Source organism: Oreochromis niloticus, linkage group LG23, assembly GCF_001858045.2.
Source record: "Oreochromis niloticus isolate F11D_XX linkage group LG23, O_niloticus_UMD_NMBU, whole genome shotgun sequence".
In the NCBI taxonomy this organism is placed as follows: domain Eukaryota; kingdom Metazoa; phylum Chordata; class Actinopteri; order Cichliformes; family Cichlidae; genus Oreochromis; species Oreochromis niloticus.
The window spans coordinates 9,130,602-9,144,831 of record NC_031986.2 but is presented as its reverse complement, the minus strand read 5'-3'; the positions used below and the strand labels follow the sequence as shown (position 1 = coordinate 9,144,831).

Sequence of the window (14,230 nt, the reverse complement as noted above, 5' to 3'; positions counted from 1 at the left end):
ACAGGGTTACTGCAGCTCTGGATCAACGGGCGCAGCCGCCATAAACAAACAAACAAAACGGGAGGCCTGATGAATACAACCAGGCTGCCCGGTGGGAAGTGAAAAGGAGGACAGGGTAAACGACGGAAGGAAGGGGGAGGGAGGCGTGTTATGGAAAGAAAGTGAAACCATGAGAAAAAAAAGGGTGCAAAAAATGACTAAATAAAACATGAAACAACATCTTTTTATCTCTTCACATACACATAGTGAGTGATATAAAGGCAGCTCTTTAAAAGCTTTGATCACACATATCTGTTGGTAAGTAACAAAGTCCATTTACATCAGCTTATCCCTTGATTTTTCTTTTTTTTCCCCTCACAGCATGGGAACAATATATGGTACTCTATTTAGAGTATTGTACGTATGCCACACTGGCTCTCAGCATAATTGCAAGCCACTCTGTATTCAGGATTACCTTTCACATTGAATTGAGAGGGGTGGGGGTGCCTCTAATGGTAACAGCAGAATAAGAATGACTTCCATTATGTTGTTTTTTTTCCCCTCCGTGGGAGAAAGCAAAAGAGGGATTTACTCCTATGTCATGTCACATGATGACATTAATGCATGTGCACACACGCATACATACATGCACACACAGGATTACAATAGTAGAGTATTCTATATAAATAACCTATGCATACATAAATACAGACCTAATTCCAAAACACATGAAATCAAACTTGAATGCTTGGCCTAAAATCTGACTACAGGGAATGAAAGTCAGATTATCCTGATGGAATTTTGACATGATTGAATGAACCCGTAGAAATCTGTGTTCCGTAGTTTCATCCCTGTCATTATAGCCTTTAGGTTATAGCCTTGGGATCTTATTTCCTTTAGTGGGATGTTATTTGTGCTCATGAGTAATCAAGTTCAAACAAAACATTGCAGAGAGGATATTATGCATTATTCCTTAGGGACATGTTGGCGGAAATAACATTCAGGCAGAACCTGAAGCACATGATGTGGGCACAGATTTTAATCTTGCAAAGAAAAACAGAGGCCTGTCAGTATATTCTGACTGTGATTCCATGAATTCAAGCTTCATTTCCTATATTTTTACTTTATATAGACTTGATTAGTCACACCTGTTCGACTGTTTGTTAATGCATATATCTAATCAGTCAATGATATGGCAGCAAGTTGATGCTATGCAGCCATTTCTAGGGTTTACAGAAAATGGTCAGAAAAAGAGAAAATATCCAGTGAGCAGCAGTTTACTGGGTGAAAATGCCTTGTCGAGATCAGAGGACAACGCCCAAACTGCTTGAGCATAAAGTAAGTCTATAAGTAACCCAAATAACCACTTTGACATCCAAGGTATGCAGAGGAGCATCTCTGAATGCGCAACGCATTGAAACTTGAAGCAGATGAAACTCCTGACAGCTAAAAACAAGACACCGATGTTCAACCAGCTCACAAAAACTGGACAACAGTAGATTGGGAAAACTTTGAGTTTCTTTTTTGCTGTGACTTTCAAATGCTAGGCTCAGAATTTGGCATAAACAACATCAGTGCCACAGCCTACCTGAGTGCCGTTGCTGACCATGTTCATCACTTTATGACCACAGTGTACCCATCTTCTCGCGGCTGCTTCCAGCAGGAGAATGCACCAAATGGCAACAGAACTAAAATCATTACAAATTTGTTTGTTGAACATAACAATGAGTTAATTTTACTCAAATGGCCTCTGCAGAACACTGTTGGGATGTGGTTAAATGGCAGATTCGCAAATCAGCAGATGACAAATCTGCAGCAACTGTGTGGTGCTTTATCATGTGATAATGGACCAAAATCTCTGAGGAACATTAACACCTTGTCAAAGCTGTGCCATGAAGATTTATGGAAGTTTTAAAGGTAAAAATGGGCCTATTCTGGTAGTAGTAAGTGTATGTATATGTAGTAACATCCTAAATTGAATACCATAATCTTTTGGATGGAAAATTATGTAAGGTGAAGCTCTGCTAATTAGTCCAGCTGCTTGCTTTGCTAGTAAACACAACATAAAATAAGTTAAAACACTGTTCAAGTGACAGTTGGTATAATATTTCTGGTCTTTCATGTTGTTAGCTATTTTAAAAAGAAAGCGTGCAAGGAAAACATTGTGATTTTACCACACCCCAAAGGAAAATCATTGTTCATTTCTTACAAACATTACATAGCCAGACAGTTTGCAGATGGACAGAAGAACCAACAAATCAATTCAAAATTATACAAATATATCTGTCACATTTTGCCAGCATGCATATCACAAAAGGGAAAAAAATGTTCTCAAACCAATTATATAAACAGAATTTAAACAGCGAGTAGCCTGGTTTGTTTGGCAGATGGCATCAGAGTCTGGATCCAGACTGTGCAATGGATCGTTTCTTAAAGTTTATTCAGCACAGGCTAGACAGTAAGGCTGTTAACTTAGAGGCTGATTAGCCCTGAAAGTTGGTAAAGTATTCATGGAACAGAACAATTATTTTATTTGGAAAATAAGACATAAACGTCTCATTTTGAGCAGTCATTATACACGAGCCTAAAGTGCTCTGTATTTTTATGAGCACATGCTTGTCTGTATACAGATTTCACTGTGTTTGAGTGCTTGACTGACCCTTTTAATGTTAACACATTTACCAATGTTAAAAACACTTCATCCATAATGCATTCTGACCATAAAGCATCCCAGTGACTCCCATTGTGGATTCACACAAGACCACAGGAACAAACACCTCATCGCCTGCTGAGTGTTAAACAGAAACTAAAGGCATAAAGAGGAAAGAAAACTGATCAGTAATTATGGCAACGTGAGGTAGAAGAGGAGGAGGTGTAGTAGTGGGGGTAAAAATCGGTTCAATGCTGATGAACATTTGAGCATTTCTACATGCCTGAAGGAATTCCATTAACCACTCTGATTAAAGTAATCATTGGAGCCATCGGTGCCTGTCAGATGCCATCCCTGCCCTCTCAATTACCCAGATCTCCTTGAACTCAATTGCTCACATCATCATGGAGACCGAGTGGCAGGAATGCAGTGAGGCAGCGCTGAGGATGAGGCATCTTCAGCGGGGGGTAGGCGAGGCATCGCTCGAGCATATGGAAAATGTCCACCCTCTCTATCTGTCTCCGTATAGAGCGGGCAGCCGCGCATTAGCCTAATTATCATTTAAACATGTTGTTGCAGCGTCAGGTGGTAAACTAAAAGAGAGACAATGCATACAAGCTTAAAATAATGAAGCATTTGCAGGGGTATCAAACACATGGCCTTGGCGCCATATGTGGCCGGCCAGGGGGGCCAATTCAGCCAAATGGATGGCCTTCAGATCTAGTCACTGTTTAAATAATAAAAGCAAATAATGCTACTGTTTACTTAAGAAAAATTTACATTTTATAAAGGCACAAGACCTTTGCATGTAATGTACCTGTAATGACAGGTAAATTACATTAATGTGAAAAAAGAGAAAAAAAAAGCTGAAACTGAATTATTTTTTGCTAATTTTGTTTAAAAAAAGCTTATTAAATGTGAACATGAGTTTGACACCCCCATTTCATATGATAAGAAACAAAAATAATAATTTCATCAAAATAACACTTATTTTTAATCACTTTTGTCAGTGTTTGTTTCATCAGGCCAGCAATTCAATAATACAATCCTTCAAATTAAAAGCCTTACAAAAAAAATATTAAAGAAAGAATGAAATCATCAAATGTATCATCAAAAAAGTTGATGTGAATTTGTGTTGTTTGAGCTCTCAGGATTTGAAACAAAATGATTCGGTGTTAGCCATTCCAATATTAAATATTTTTAAAACACCATTTGCTACATATTGATTTACATTTTTTTACACCGTTTTGGCCTAACAAAATAAAAAAAAACAAAGCAAATACATCTTTTTTTGCATTTTTTTAACACAACACATTTTGACAAACCATTCATTTGCATAAGAGCTCATTAACACATAAGCAAGACAGTCTTTATCATTTTTGACAATTACTTTGTGATAAATCTAATTCATTGCAAAAAAAAAAATTAAAGTATACGACAGGCAAAAGGGCTGAAACCTAATATTTCTACTGAACACTGTTTTTGTTATGTATGTGAATCTACACACATTGCTCTTATGTATAATCAAGACTGTCTTCATTGTTTTTGACAATTGCTTTGTTGTAAATTTGATTCATTTCAAATAAAAAAAGATTTAAAAACAATAAAAAGTATGAGGGCTTAAGGCCAATGCTTTCATTTCTACTTTGTATTAAATCCTGAATTTGTGCAATGCTTTGAATTTTTTGTTGGTTACATGTAAATATATAAAACGTTTTGAAAAAAATTTTATGCATAACAACTAATAATGCATAATCAGTTTTTACTGTTTATTGAAGTCCTGGCTTTGATCTACTTGAATACTTTGAATTCTGTTTATATGATTTAGTCAATAAAATTGTTCAGAAGCAAACTAAACAGTACATATGAACACTTAAAAGGCAACATGATACATATGCAGTACACAAAGAGGAACTGGAACTGAAGGGGGCCTTGAGCTTTCGTTTGCCCCTGGGCTCTGTAGTAGGTAAACATGGCCCTGTGTATGTGTAGCATCAAGCTGATTTTATTTACCATAAACACAAAACTCTGCCAGTACCATCTGATCAGCTATGAAATATAATCTTAGCATAAGTCTGCTAAATCAAATCCAGAAAATGTTTAATTAGCCGGGTATTTTCATACACTGTTAGAAAATAATTGCCTCCAACTTAAAGTCCATGTACCGAAAATAGCAGAATGATGAGCCAACAACTTCACGCAGCTTGGACGGGTTTCACGCGCTGTCCCACTCGGATTCAACATTGATTAACTCTCAAATGGTGTGAAAGCAGAAGGAGAGTGTCTCTCCCTCTGCTTTTAGTTTTCTGAGGAAAAAAAATCTTTTAAACAAACTTAACCAGTGTCTTCTGAACTTTCCTTGCTGCAAGCAAAGCAAAAGAGTGAGGCCTCTGTGACAGCTACATCTGCACCTACATCACACCTTGTGTTGCATCAGCCCTGCATCAGATTCCACACGGCGAGTTTTAGCCATAAATCATGGGGGCTCGTGTGTAGCATGAAGCAACACATTTGGAAATATTTCACCTTAGAGCTTCTTTCCTCATCTGAATACAAATATTGACCACTGCAGAAATCGTACTGTTTGTGTGAGGGATTATTGCCGAAAAACTTCCACAGCCGCTGAATGCACTATATAGAAGCCTTATAGAAGGCTATAGACTGAATAATCCGGGAAAGGATAATAATTAACTCTCTGTCCTTCCTTGATGCATCCATTTGTGTAAGGACCTAGAGAGGCCATTGGCTGGTTAAAAGCATTATTTCAACTGGAATTAGTCCCCCCCCCGCCCCCCCCCCCCGCCGCCATTCACCTCTATCTGTACGCACACACACGTGCACATTATAGCCTCCTGCAGTGGGATTCTCAGTGCACCCATTCCCCAATTACACCGGGACAGAGTGATAAACGTCCACACTGGGACTTTGGGCTAGAGAGATGTACATGTGCGCGCATATGGTATTAACAAGCCCATTTGGAATACATGATTTAGTGATTATGTAATTGTGCTAAAGCATTTTTGTTTTGTTTTTTTTCTTTTTTCTCTTGAACGTAGCCAAATCATCCTGAAAAATACAATACTATGAAAATTATAATAATAATAAAACAGATAAAAAGAAAAAGAACCATCTGCCCGCATTTTAAACAATTTGTCAATGCACTGCTCAGATCCTCGTTGAACCTCAGTAAACTATAAATGATTTCCTCTTTCAACATTGGCATCAGAAAAATAAATAATGTCAAAAATTGTCAGTACTGCGACATCCCATAGGCCACTAATACTGGGCAACTGCACGCACTTCTTGGCTATGATTCACATCCCCTGCTACATGTATGACACATCCACAGTTACACTCAGTTCCAGGACTCCTCATCTCCCAAATGGTGCCTTCTGTTCTCATTCTGGGCTTCTATGAAAAGATCCAACAAAAGAAGAGGACCCAGAGCATTGGATTTTTTCCCTTTTTTGTCATTGAGAAAAGGCAGCTGGCATCGCATAGAAAACAGTACAGCTAAATACCGTAAAATAGCCGTTTTCTACAGGAAAAAGTCGATTAAAATAATATAAATTCATAGTTATTCCTTTTGAATTCAGAATTAAGTGTCGCATTAAGGTGTCTGATGTGGCTCAGCCGCCCCGACCCCCCCGACACACACACACAGACACACACACACACACTTCTTCCATTCTTTTGATTCCTCTCCAGAAAGATCCGTGTGCCCATCTCAGTTCTGGAACACTGAATTCCTAAATGGTGACGCTTGCTGCGCACTGAAAATGGTGGCACAGTGCATCCTCTGCATTTTTATAGATCTACTTTGCATATTGGATTTAAGTGGGTCAAGTGAGAAGTCACTTAACAAACAAGCACTTTAAAGATCGGAGAAAAAAAGCAGATTTTGAACATGTTTTCTTATATTTTTAAACTTCTTGTCTTACAAAACTGTTTGTATATCAAACAGACCTATTACGTTTTGACACCAAAAACGCAATCCAGCACATCTTTATGTTTCATACCCGCTGACTTTGCAAAGTTGCCAAATGATGTTTATATAAAACACCTGCTCATCCATTGACAGACGACATTGTGGATGATGTTGTCGTGGTATAATTGCAGAAGGCCAGCCTTACATAATGGTCATTGATTAATACCCATTGATTCCAATTCTCACTGAAGATGCAACCTCCCCCTTTAAGTGGAGCACGTATACACTGTATCTTTATCTTCTTTGACTGAGTGCACACCATAGTCTGATCTGGTCAGCCGATATATTGTTAACTGATTATGGCATAAAACAACTTTTAGCTGTTGGAAAACTCTCTTGATTGCACATCTAAAACCCACATGCTGAACCAAAACCCCAAATGGCCTCATTCCACCTTCAGTTTCCGCATAAGCACATTATATGAACCTGACATCATGTTTATTTGATGACAATAACATAGTTTGGTCAATATAGTGCAATAAGTGCAAAGCAATCAAAACAAAAGAACCCATAATCGATAGAGAATTTGCCAATGCTCGTATAAAAATAGGTGTTACATTGATTAAAATACCAGTATTACACAACATAATTAATACTTCAAATATCATTTATGAATTTTTGTTTTGATAACATATCAATCCTACATATTAAGAATGAATAGCCATATTCATTTTTAATATAATAATCTCCTTTATGAGAGCTCAATGAAGGCTAACTTGCCTTCCATTTCCAAAAAGTGCAGAAAGCATACAAAGACACTTCTTTTTTCTTTTTTCTTTTTTTTTTCATCTTCTTCAAATGACGCAGTCTGTTTTGAACATTGGGGTGTGCCACTTTCCGAGAAACAAAAGAAAAGAAAACCAAAAAAGGATAAAGAAAAGCCACTTTTACAATGCAGAGCTACAGTAAATGAAACTAGAAACATAAGCCTTTTTCCGGAGGATGATGGAGTATGATGACACAGGTAATATTGATGAAGAATCAAAAGTTTTGAAAAGACATGGCAGATTATATCAATAAATACTTACTTACAGACTACAGCAGAAAATAGTCCTACACAGTTTTGATGATCTGCTGTACAATGTGTTGGGTTTTTTTTTTGTTGTTTGTTTGTTTTTTCTTGTATGTCCAGGTGTGATTTTTATAAACATTTCTTTTTCTGATTCACAATATACCTTATGCATGGTTATATTCCTGAAAATGAAGTTGGGTAAGATTTACCTGTACACTTACATTTTTGTGTGTTATTCGATCTTCACCATAGAAAAATAGATTTTGCATCATCAGTTAAGCAATTTTGTTCATCCATGTCTCGAGAAAGCTGTATCCATTCCTGTAATGTCATGTTTCTGAAATAAGAATAAGATTGTTCGGCACACCCCGTTTCAACTCTTTCTCTTTTGCTTGTTTGTATTTGTGCCAAGGCACCCTAGAAACTGAGCCACTGTTTCAAGGAGGGTCGAGAGAGAAAATGCTTCATTACGCTCACGACTCTGTTGCTCAGAACTGGCTAAAGGTGGTCTGTTTCTCAAGAACTTCGAGGTAATCAGGCTCAGACTGCAGTTTAGCTTTTAGCTCCAAATACTCATTTCTGTTGGGCTCGACATAAACAGTACTGGGTGCTGTGCCATAGAGCACTGTTTCTCTTATTCTCTCCGGGTGCAAGAACTGACGTCTGACATCAAAATTTGGGTTGTACGTGTACGACACGGGCCCCGTATACTTGTACTCTAAATTGGCCCCTGCAGGGATTGACGGGATGGACTGGTGGGGTGACTGCTTATCAGGTTCAAGGATCCCTCTGAAGAAATGGTCTGCATCCTGCACAGGGGAAGGGTTTTCACGTGGCTCGATGGTGCTAACACTGTATGAAGGGCTCCTCATTGTACTACTATCCCTCTCATCATCTGGGGTACTCCTGTATGTGACCTTGAGCTCATGGAGGTCACGGTAATCCTCCACTGTGTTCCCCTCCCTTGACCTGTAAATGGGATTTTTGCACATATGGCCCATTGGATGGGGGATATATTCATATACATGACCAGCCGGGGCCTTAACTTTAGGTCCAGAGCGGTTGCTGTAGAGGCTGTACTGCAGGTTAAAAGAGCTGACGTCGGAGTTGTTGGTGCTAGTACGGTCACTCTGTGACTTTTTACGCTTTTTCATGACAACAACAAAGAGCCCCGCGGCCACAAAGACAGACATGATGAAAACAAGCAGGAGGCTGAGGATAAGGACGGAGAGGGGGACGGTGCTGCCGGGGGTGTCCAACCTCCGAGTAGCACCTGTGGTGACAACGTGTTCGTCCATGGGCTCCTCCGTAGGTGGAGTCGGCGAGACATAAGCTTCGGAGTAATCTGGGCAGAGCTGCTCTGATGGGACAGAACGCAGGTCCATTCCTGTGTGGCGTTTTGGCGTCTCGCACACGACCTCATTAACCACAGTGCCTGCACTGAGCTGCTCGAGCCATATCTTCATCCCCACTATATCACAGGAGCATTCCCAGGGGTTCTCAAACAGATCTATCTGCAACAGCAGCTTGAGCTGATCCAAAACACCACTCACGGGGAGGTTTTGGAAATGGTTGTTACGCAGATTAAGCCTAGACAGGGAGAGGCTGGAAAAGATGCCCACAGGTAAAGTTTTCAGGAGGTTGTTGTTCAGGAAAAGCAGCTGCAGATTAGGGAGATAGCGGAAAGTGCCCGCATCGACCTCCTTGATTTTGTTGTACTCTAAATAAAGATACTGTAAGTTCTGCAAACCAAAAAACATTTCTCCTGTGAGCCTGTCCATGAGATTACCATTCAAATACAGCCTACGCAGGTTGGTTAAATCCCCAAAAGCCCGGTCGTGGATCAGAGTTATCCTGTTGTTTCCCAGGTGAAGCAAATCCAATCCAGTGGCGTCGACAAAATCTGATCTCCGCACCACAGGGATGTAATTTCCAGTGAGATACATTTTTTTAGGATTGTATGGCTTGGGTTTTAGGTCAGAAATGCTTTCAATCTTTCTCTCTTGGCAGTTGACATTTAACCCAATTTCAGATATCTGCAGATTACATGTGCAGGCAGTGGGGCAGTCCAAAGGCACAGGAGATTTGGTCTGAAAAGCAATGATGGGGCCATAGTTGTATGGGTTGCCGCCTGGTATTCGGGAGGTGGGCTTTAACCTGGTTCTGTTCAATTGCCGTGTGCCCTTGGTAGGCCTGGAAGAAGACCTTAAAACAGCCGAAGAGGTGGCAGAGGCTGTGACAGCGGCCGGTGTGGTCTGGTAGTATCCATTAGTGCTGCTAGGCGGCGCAGGCCTGACTGTGTCTTCTAGGGGTCTTCGTGGGCAGAGTTCCTGCTTTGACACCTCATCCAGGTCCCTTCCGTGGAGCCTGAACGGTGTCTCGCACACCACTTCTCCCACCAGAGCCGTGTAAGCTATACTCTCCAGCCAAGCCTTCAGAGCAATGAGCTCGCAGGAGCAATTCCACGGATTCTCCTCCAGTTGTAATTCCACAACTTTGTCCATGTGCTCCAGGAGGCCAATATAGGGGAACATTTTTAAGCGGTTCCCTCTCAGGTCCAAGTGCGTAAGGGGGACATTCCGGAAGATGTTGGGAGGAAGGGCAGAGAGCAGGTTGTCGTTCAGAATCATCACTGTTAGTTGGTGTAGTTTGCTCAGGGCGTTGGACTCTATGTTTGTGATGAAATTATAATCAATTTGTAGGTATTCCAGGCTCTCAAGTCCTTTAAAGGTTTCATCTCTCAGAACTTCTATCTTGTTGTTATTCAGGTGCAACCTTTTTAATCCCTGAAGTCCATTGAAGGCACCCGACTCTATCTCAGAGATATCATTGTTCCCCAAGTGCAGGATGGTCACCCCGGTGTAATTGATGAAATCATCGACCGAGAGCTTCTTCAGGAGGTTGCCCGTGAGCAGGAGGTGGTACATGGAGTACTGGACGGGGCTGATCTCCGTCAGCCTGATGATCCCCCGGTTCTCGCAGCTCACCGTCAGGATCCCTTCCTTCTCCTCGCATGTGCACAGGTTTCGGCAGATCTCCCCATAATTGTCATACATCTCAACCAGCCTCAGAGATGATGCAATCAGAAGTATTATTTTTAGGATCCAGATATGCATTTTTCCTGGGAGAGGATGCCCCAGCTCACTCAAGTGCAGTACCAGTATGAGGTGTCATCTAAGGAGGGGAGAGAAAAGGACGAGTTGTGTTTTACACAGCATGGGCACAGGTGCAATATTTACAGAAATGCAAATGTGCTCAGTCAGAAGAGCCTAAATGAGCAAACATTAGATGTATTCATCACACACACACAAACACACACACACACACACATATTTTTCCAATATGCAGATGTGTTATGTCGGCATCATTTTGATTTTGAAGGTGGCAGAAAACAAGTTGCGTGTTTAACAACTGCATGCAAAAAGAATGTTGTATTTAAGTTAACACAAGTATCCGTTATTGGACGGCCACTGCGCATTTTTTGATAGCTCGCCTGAATTCCAATCCATCTTGTTAGAATAAGAAGAAGAAGAAAAAGAAGCTATCGCCATCCACCGTTTGCAGACGCGGAGATTCGAGTATTTGTTAACAGATGACAGTGGAAAAACGACAAACGACACTTCTTGTCAGGTAATCTCGAGTCGCATCCTTTGTGAGATGGGTGATTGTTGCATTTACGGTCTCTGTTATTATTCTTATTCTTATTCTTATTATTATTATGTGTATGTGTTTGTTTGTTTGTTTTTTCTTTGAGGATTCAAACTCACATTAAAACCTCGAGGATGAACTCCTATCTCCGAACTACAAAGATTTCTCACTCACCCCCCATACCCGACGACTTGGGGAAACTGTCGGATCCCTTCTCTCCACCTCCACAACATGAGGACGAAAGACGGGGGGGGGGGGGTTATTCCTGTGCTATGATTAAAAACAGTCCTCGGTGAGAATAAAAATAAAATGCCGGTTCCCTGATACCAATCGACAGGGAGAAGCAGACAGTCCTCATCTCTGTAGAAAAATTGATACACACATATATATCCGGCCTGCCATAGAAAATGTGAATATGAGCCTACAAGGCGACAGTCGCAGCCCTTCTTCTTCTCCTTCTTCTGTTGCTGCTGCTGCCCACGGGCGGAAAAAAAAGAGGAAAAAAGAGAAAAGAAAGATTGAAAAGAAAGAAAGGAGAGGAGTTGATCAAAGGCAAATCTCGCGGAGGATCTGTGATCCAAACTACATTTTTACGTGGAGTAAATAATTCTATAATCAAGTATTATGTATGGCATCTGCTATATAGAAGGTTACAGATCTCTCTCTCTTTCTCTCTCCCTCTCTCTCACCGCCTCAGACGCGCGCGTGCACACACACGTGCGCGCACAGCAGACGCACACATTTGGGTCTGTGTGCGTTCCTTAAAAGAGCACAAAAAGCCCACACATCGCTCCATAAATCACCCCCCTCCCTCCCCCAAAAAATCAAAATAAAATAAATAAGCGCAATTTTAACGCACGCACACAGACACTCCACCACTGAGGTGTCAATCAAAATGTTTGAAATATTTCAGTTTAACACCATTTCAAATAAATAAATAAATATTTGTTTTTAAAAGCCAGGCTCACGGAAATAATGGAGATATAACTTGGAACGCCAGTGCATCAGCGCGCCTTGTCTTTGCAGAGCATCCGTGTGCGGATGCAGCAGGCTTTTTAAAAAAAACAAAAAAAACAACGGGATGCTCTAACGGGAGCGCAGAAATGCGGGCTCTGTGCTTGTTACTGGCACAGCGGCCGCAGACACCTTTCTTAACAGCATCTTTAAATCCGGGATCAACTTCGGTAATGTGACCGAGGGTGGAAGCAGATTTCAGCACCACGGAGAGATCCCCCCCCCTCCACACACACACACACACACACACACACACACACACACACACAGATACACACTCACCCCTCCTCCTCCCAATAAAAAAAAGAATACGTTAAAAAGGCATAACGTCTCAGCTGAGACATGCAGTTAAACCAAAAGAAATGGGGGGGGGAGAGAGAAAAGAAATCAGGGTTTTCTTACCGTACTGATTCCGGTAAACGCCAAAACATGCCGAAAATCACGGCTGTGCCCGGTCTTTTCCCCCCAGCCTCAGTGAAAACATGGATTTCGTGATTTCACTGTCCGCCCTTCAGTCGGATGATTAAAAAAATATAAGAAAAAAGAGGAAAAGAAAAGAAAAGAAAGATGAAAGAAAAAAAATCAAGTCAAGTCTCCGCGGTGTTTAGCTCCATAAACCAGGCATGGACGAGCGCGGGTAACGTTCTCATTCACGCCGATGATGTGACAGCCAGCGCGGCGAAACGGGCTCCGGTGCTCTCCCAGCGCCGACTGAAATTAGCAGTGTCATCTCGGAAAAAGAGCCAAAACCAAAGTTGGAACATGGTCGGGAGGCGAGGGGGGCGAATAAAAACGCGGTAATCCCACATCAGACAGGACTTGCCGCATGCATTTTAACTGTGACTTTCATCCATGCGCACTGACGAAGGAAGCGGCTCAGAGAGAGGCACGAATCCCCCCCCCCCTCCCCTCCCCCGTCTGCTGCCAGCGGTGCGGCTCCTACCAGTTTATGTATAGATCTGCTCAAGGTCTCTTTATTTCAATTGCCAGTGCGTCCAAATCGACCGGAGATCAATGTTCCTCCAGCTGCCTCCTCGGCTGCGAGAATCCGATCTCCCCCTTTCCTCCTCTTCTCCTTCTCCTTCTTCTGTTTTCTGCAGTTCTGTTGCTCCTGCTCATAGGATATCCTATGTACGCGCGCGCTTCATCTTTCCACCCAACGTTGTCAACTAGTGGAACTTAATCTCGGTTGGTTGGTGCAAACCAGCCCGTGCCCTGCAGCGAAGGACGTATTATGAAATAATTACCGTAGCATGACAGTGAAAGTCACTCGTGAAAATGCATAAATCCCCCCCAATCTCAGAGACTGTCACAGCACGGAAATGAAAAGCAATTTAATGCGCGCAATACTCTTTAAGGGGGGTGGTTTAGGAAGGCGAGGGGAGGGGGGTGCAAGCTGTGGTAATGTGGGGGAGGCGGGCTGGTGGTGCTGAGGAGGGGTGATGATGATGTGTGTGTGTGTGTGTGTGTGTGTGTTGGGGATGGGTGGTGGGGGTGGGGGGGTGGAAAAAGAGTGAGGCTGGAAGAAGAAGACCCGTAGAGGGCAGCATAATGATGAAAAAGGCTTCTTGGCAGGACTTGCATTCTCAGGCTGCACTTTGTAACTCGCTGTCTTTTGATTTAGCTGCAACAACCATTTGATTTGTCACTCAGCAGCGATTTAGCTGTTATCCACCAAGCCCTCCTCCACGCTTTTGAAAGTCACAGCTGGACACGGTGGGGAGCTCTTCATTTGTCATTAAATGACCACAGTACCCCCCTTGATTTCCTTTTTTAGAGAAGTTGGGAGAAGATGGCTGACACCCAGCCCGAACTGCTGAAAAGAACATTCTTTGAGGCGCCATCGATATGAGTTCTTGGCACTTCAGGAATGTATTAGCTGCACATTGTTATCCCCCTGCCTTCCTGTACTGGACTTGATCAAGCAGCCAGTTATAGT

General features: G+C 41.9%; 1 protein-coding gene across 2 annotated transcripts; it reads right to left on the bottom strand.

Moving 5' to 3' along the window:
• Positions 1 to 7,287: 7,287 nt before the first annotated feature.
• On the bottom strand, positions 7,288 to 13,637 carry slitrk5 (SLIT and NTRK like family member 5). 2 transcript variants are annotated; one of them, XM_005450007.4, is made up of 2 exons: positions 12,694 to 13,637; positions 7,288 to 10,803 (listed from the first exon to the last, which is right to left on the bottom strand). In XM_005450007.4, the coding sequence occupies exon 2, from the start codon at positions 10,743 to 10,745 to the stop codon at positions 8,118 to 8,120; it is 2,628 nt and encodes an 875-aa protein (XP_005450064.1). In that variant the 5' UTR covers positions 10,746 to 10,803; positions 12,694 to 13,637; the 3' UTR covers positions 7,288 to 8,117. The 2 variants fall into 2 exon arrangements, with proteins under 2 accessions (XP_005450064.1, XP_005450065.1); XM_005450008.3 differs by lacking the exon at positions 12,694 to 13,637 and adding an exon at positions 11,452 to 12,023.
• Between the last annotated feature and the right edge of the window lie 593 nt (positions 13,638 to 14,230).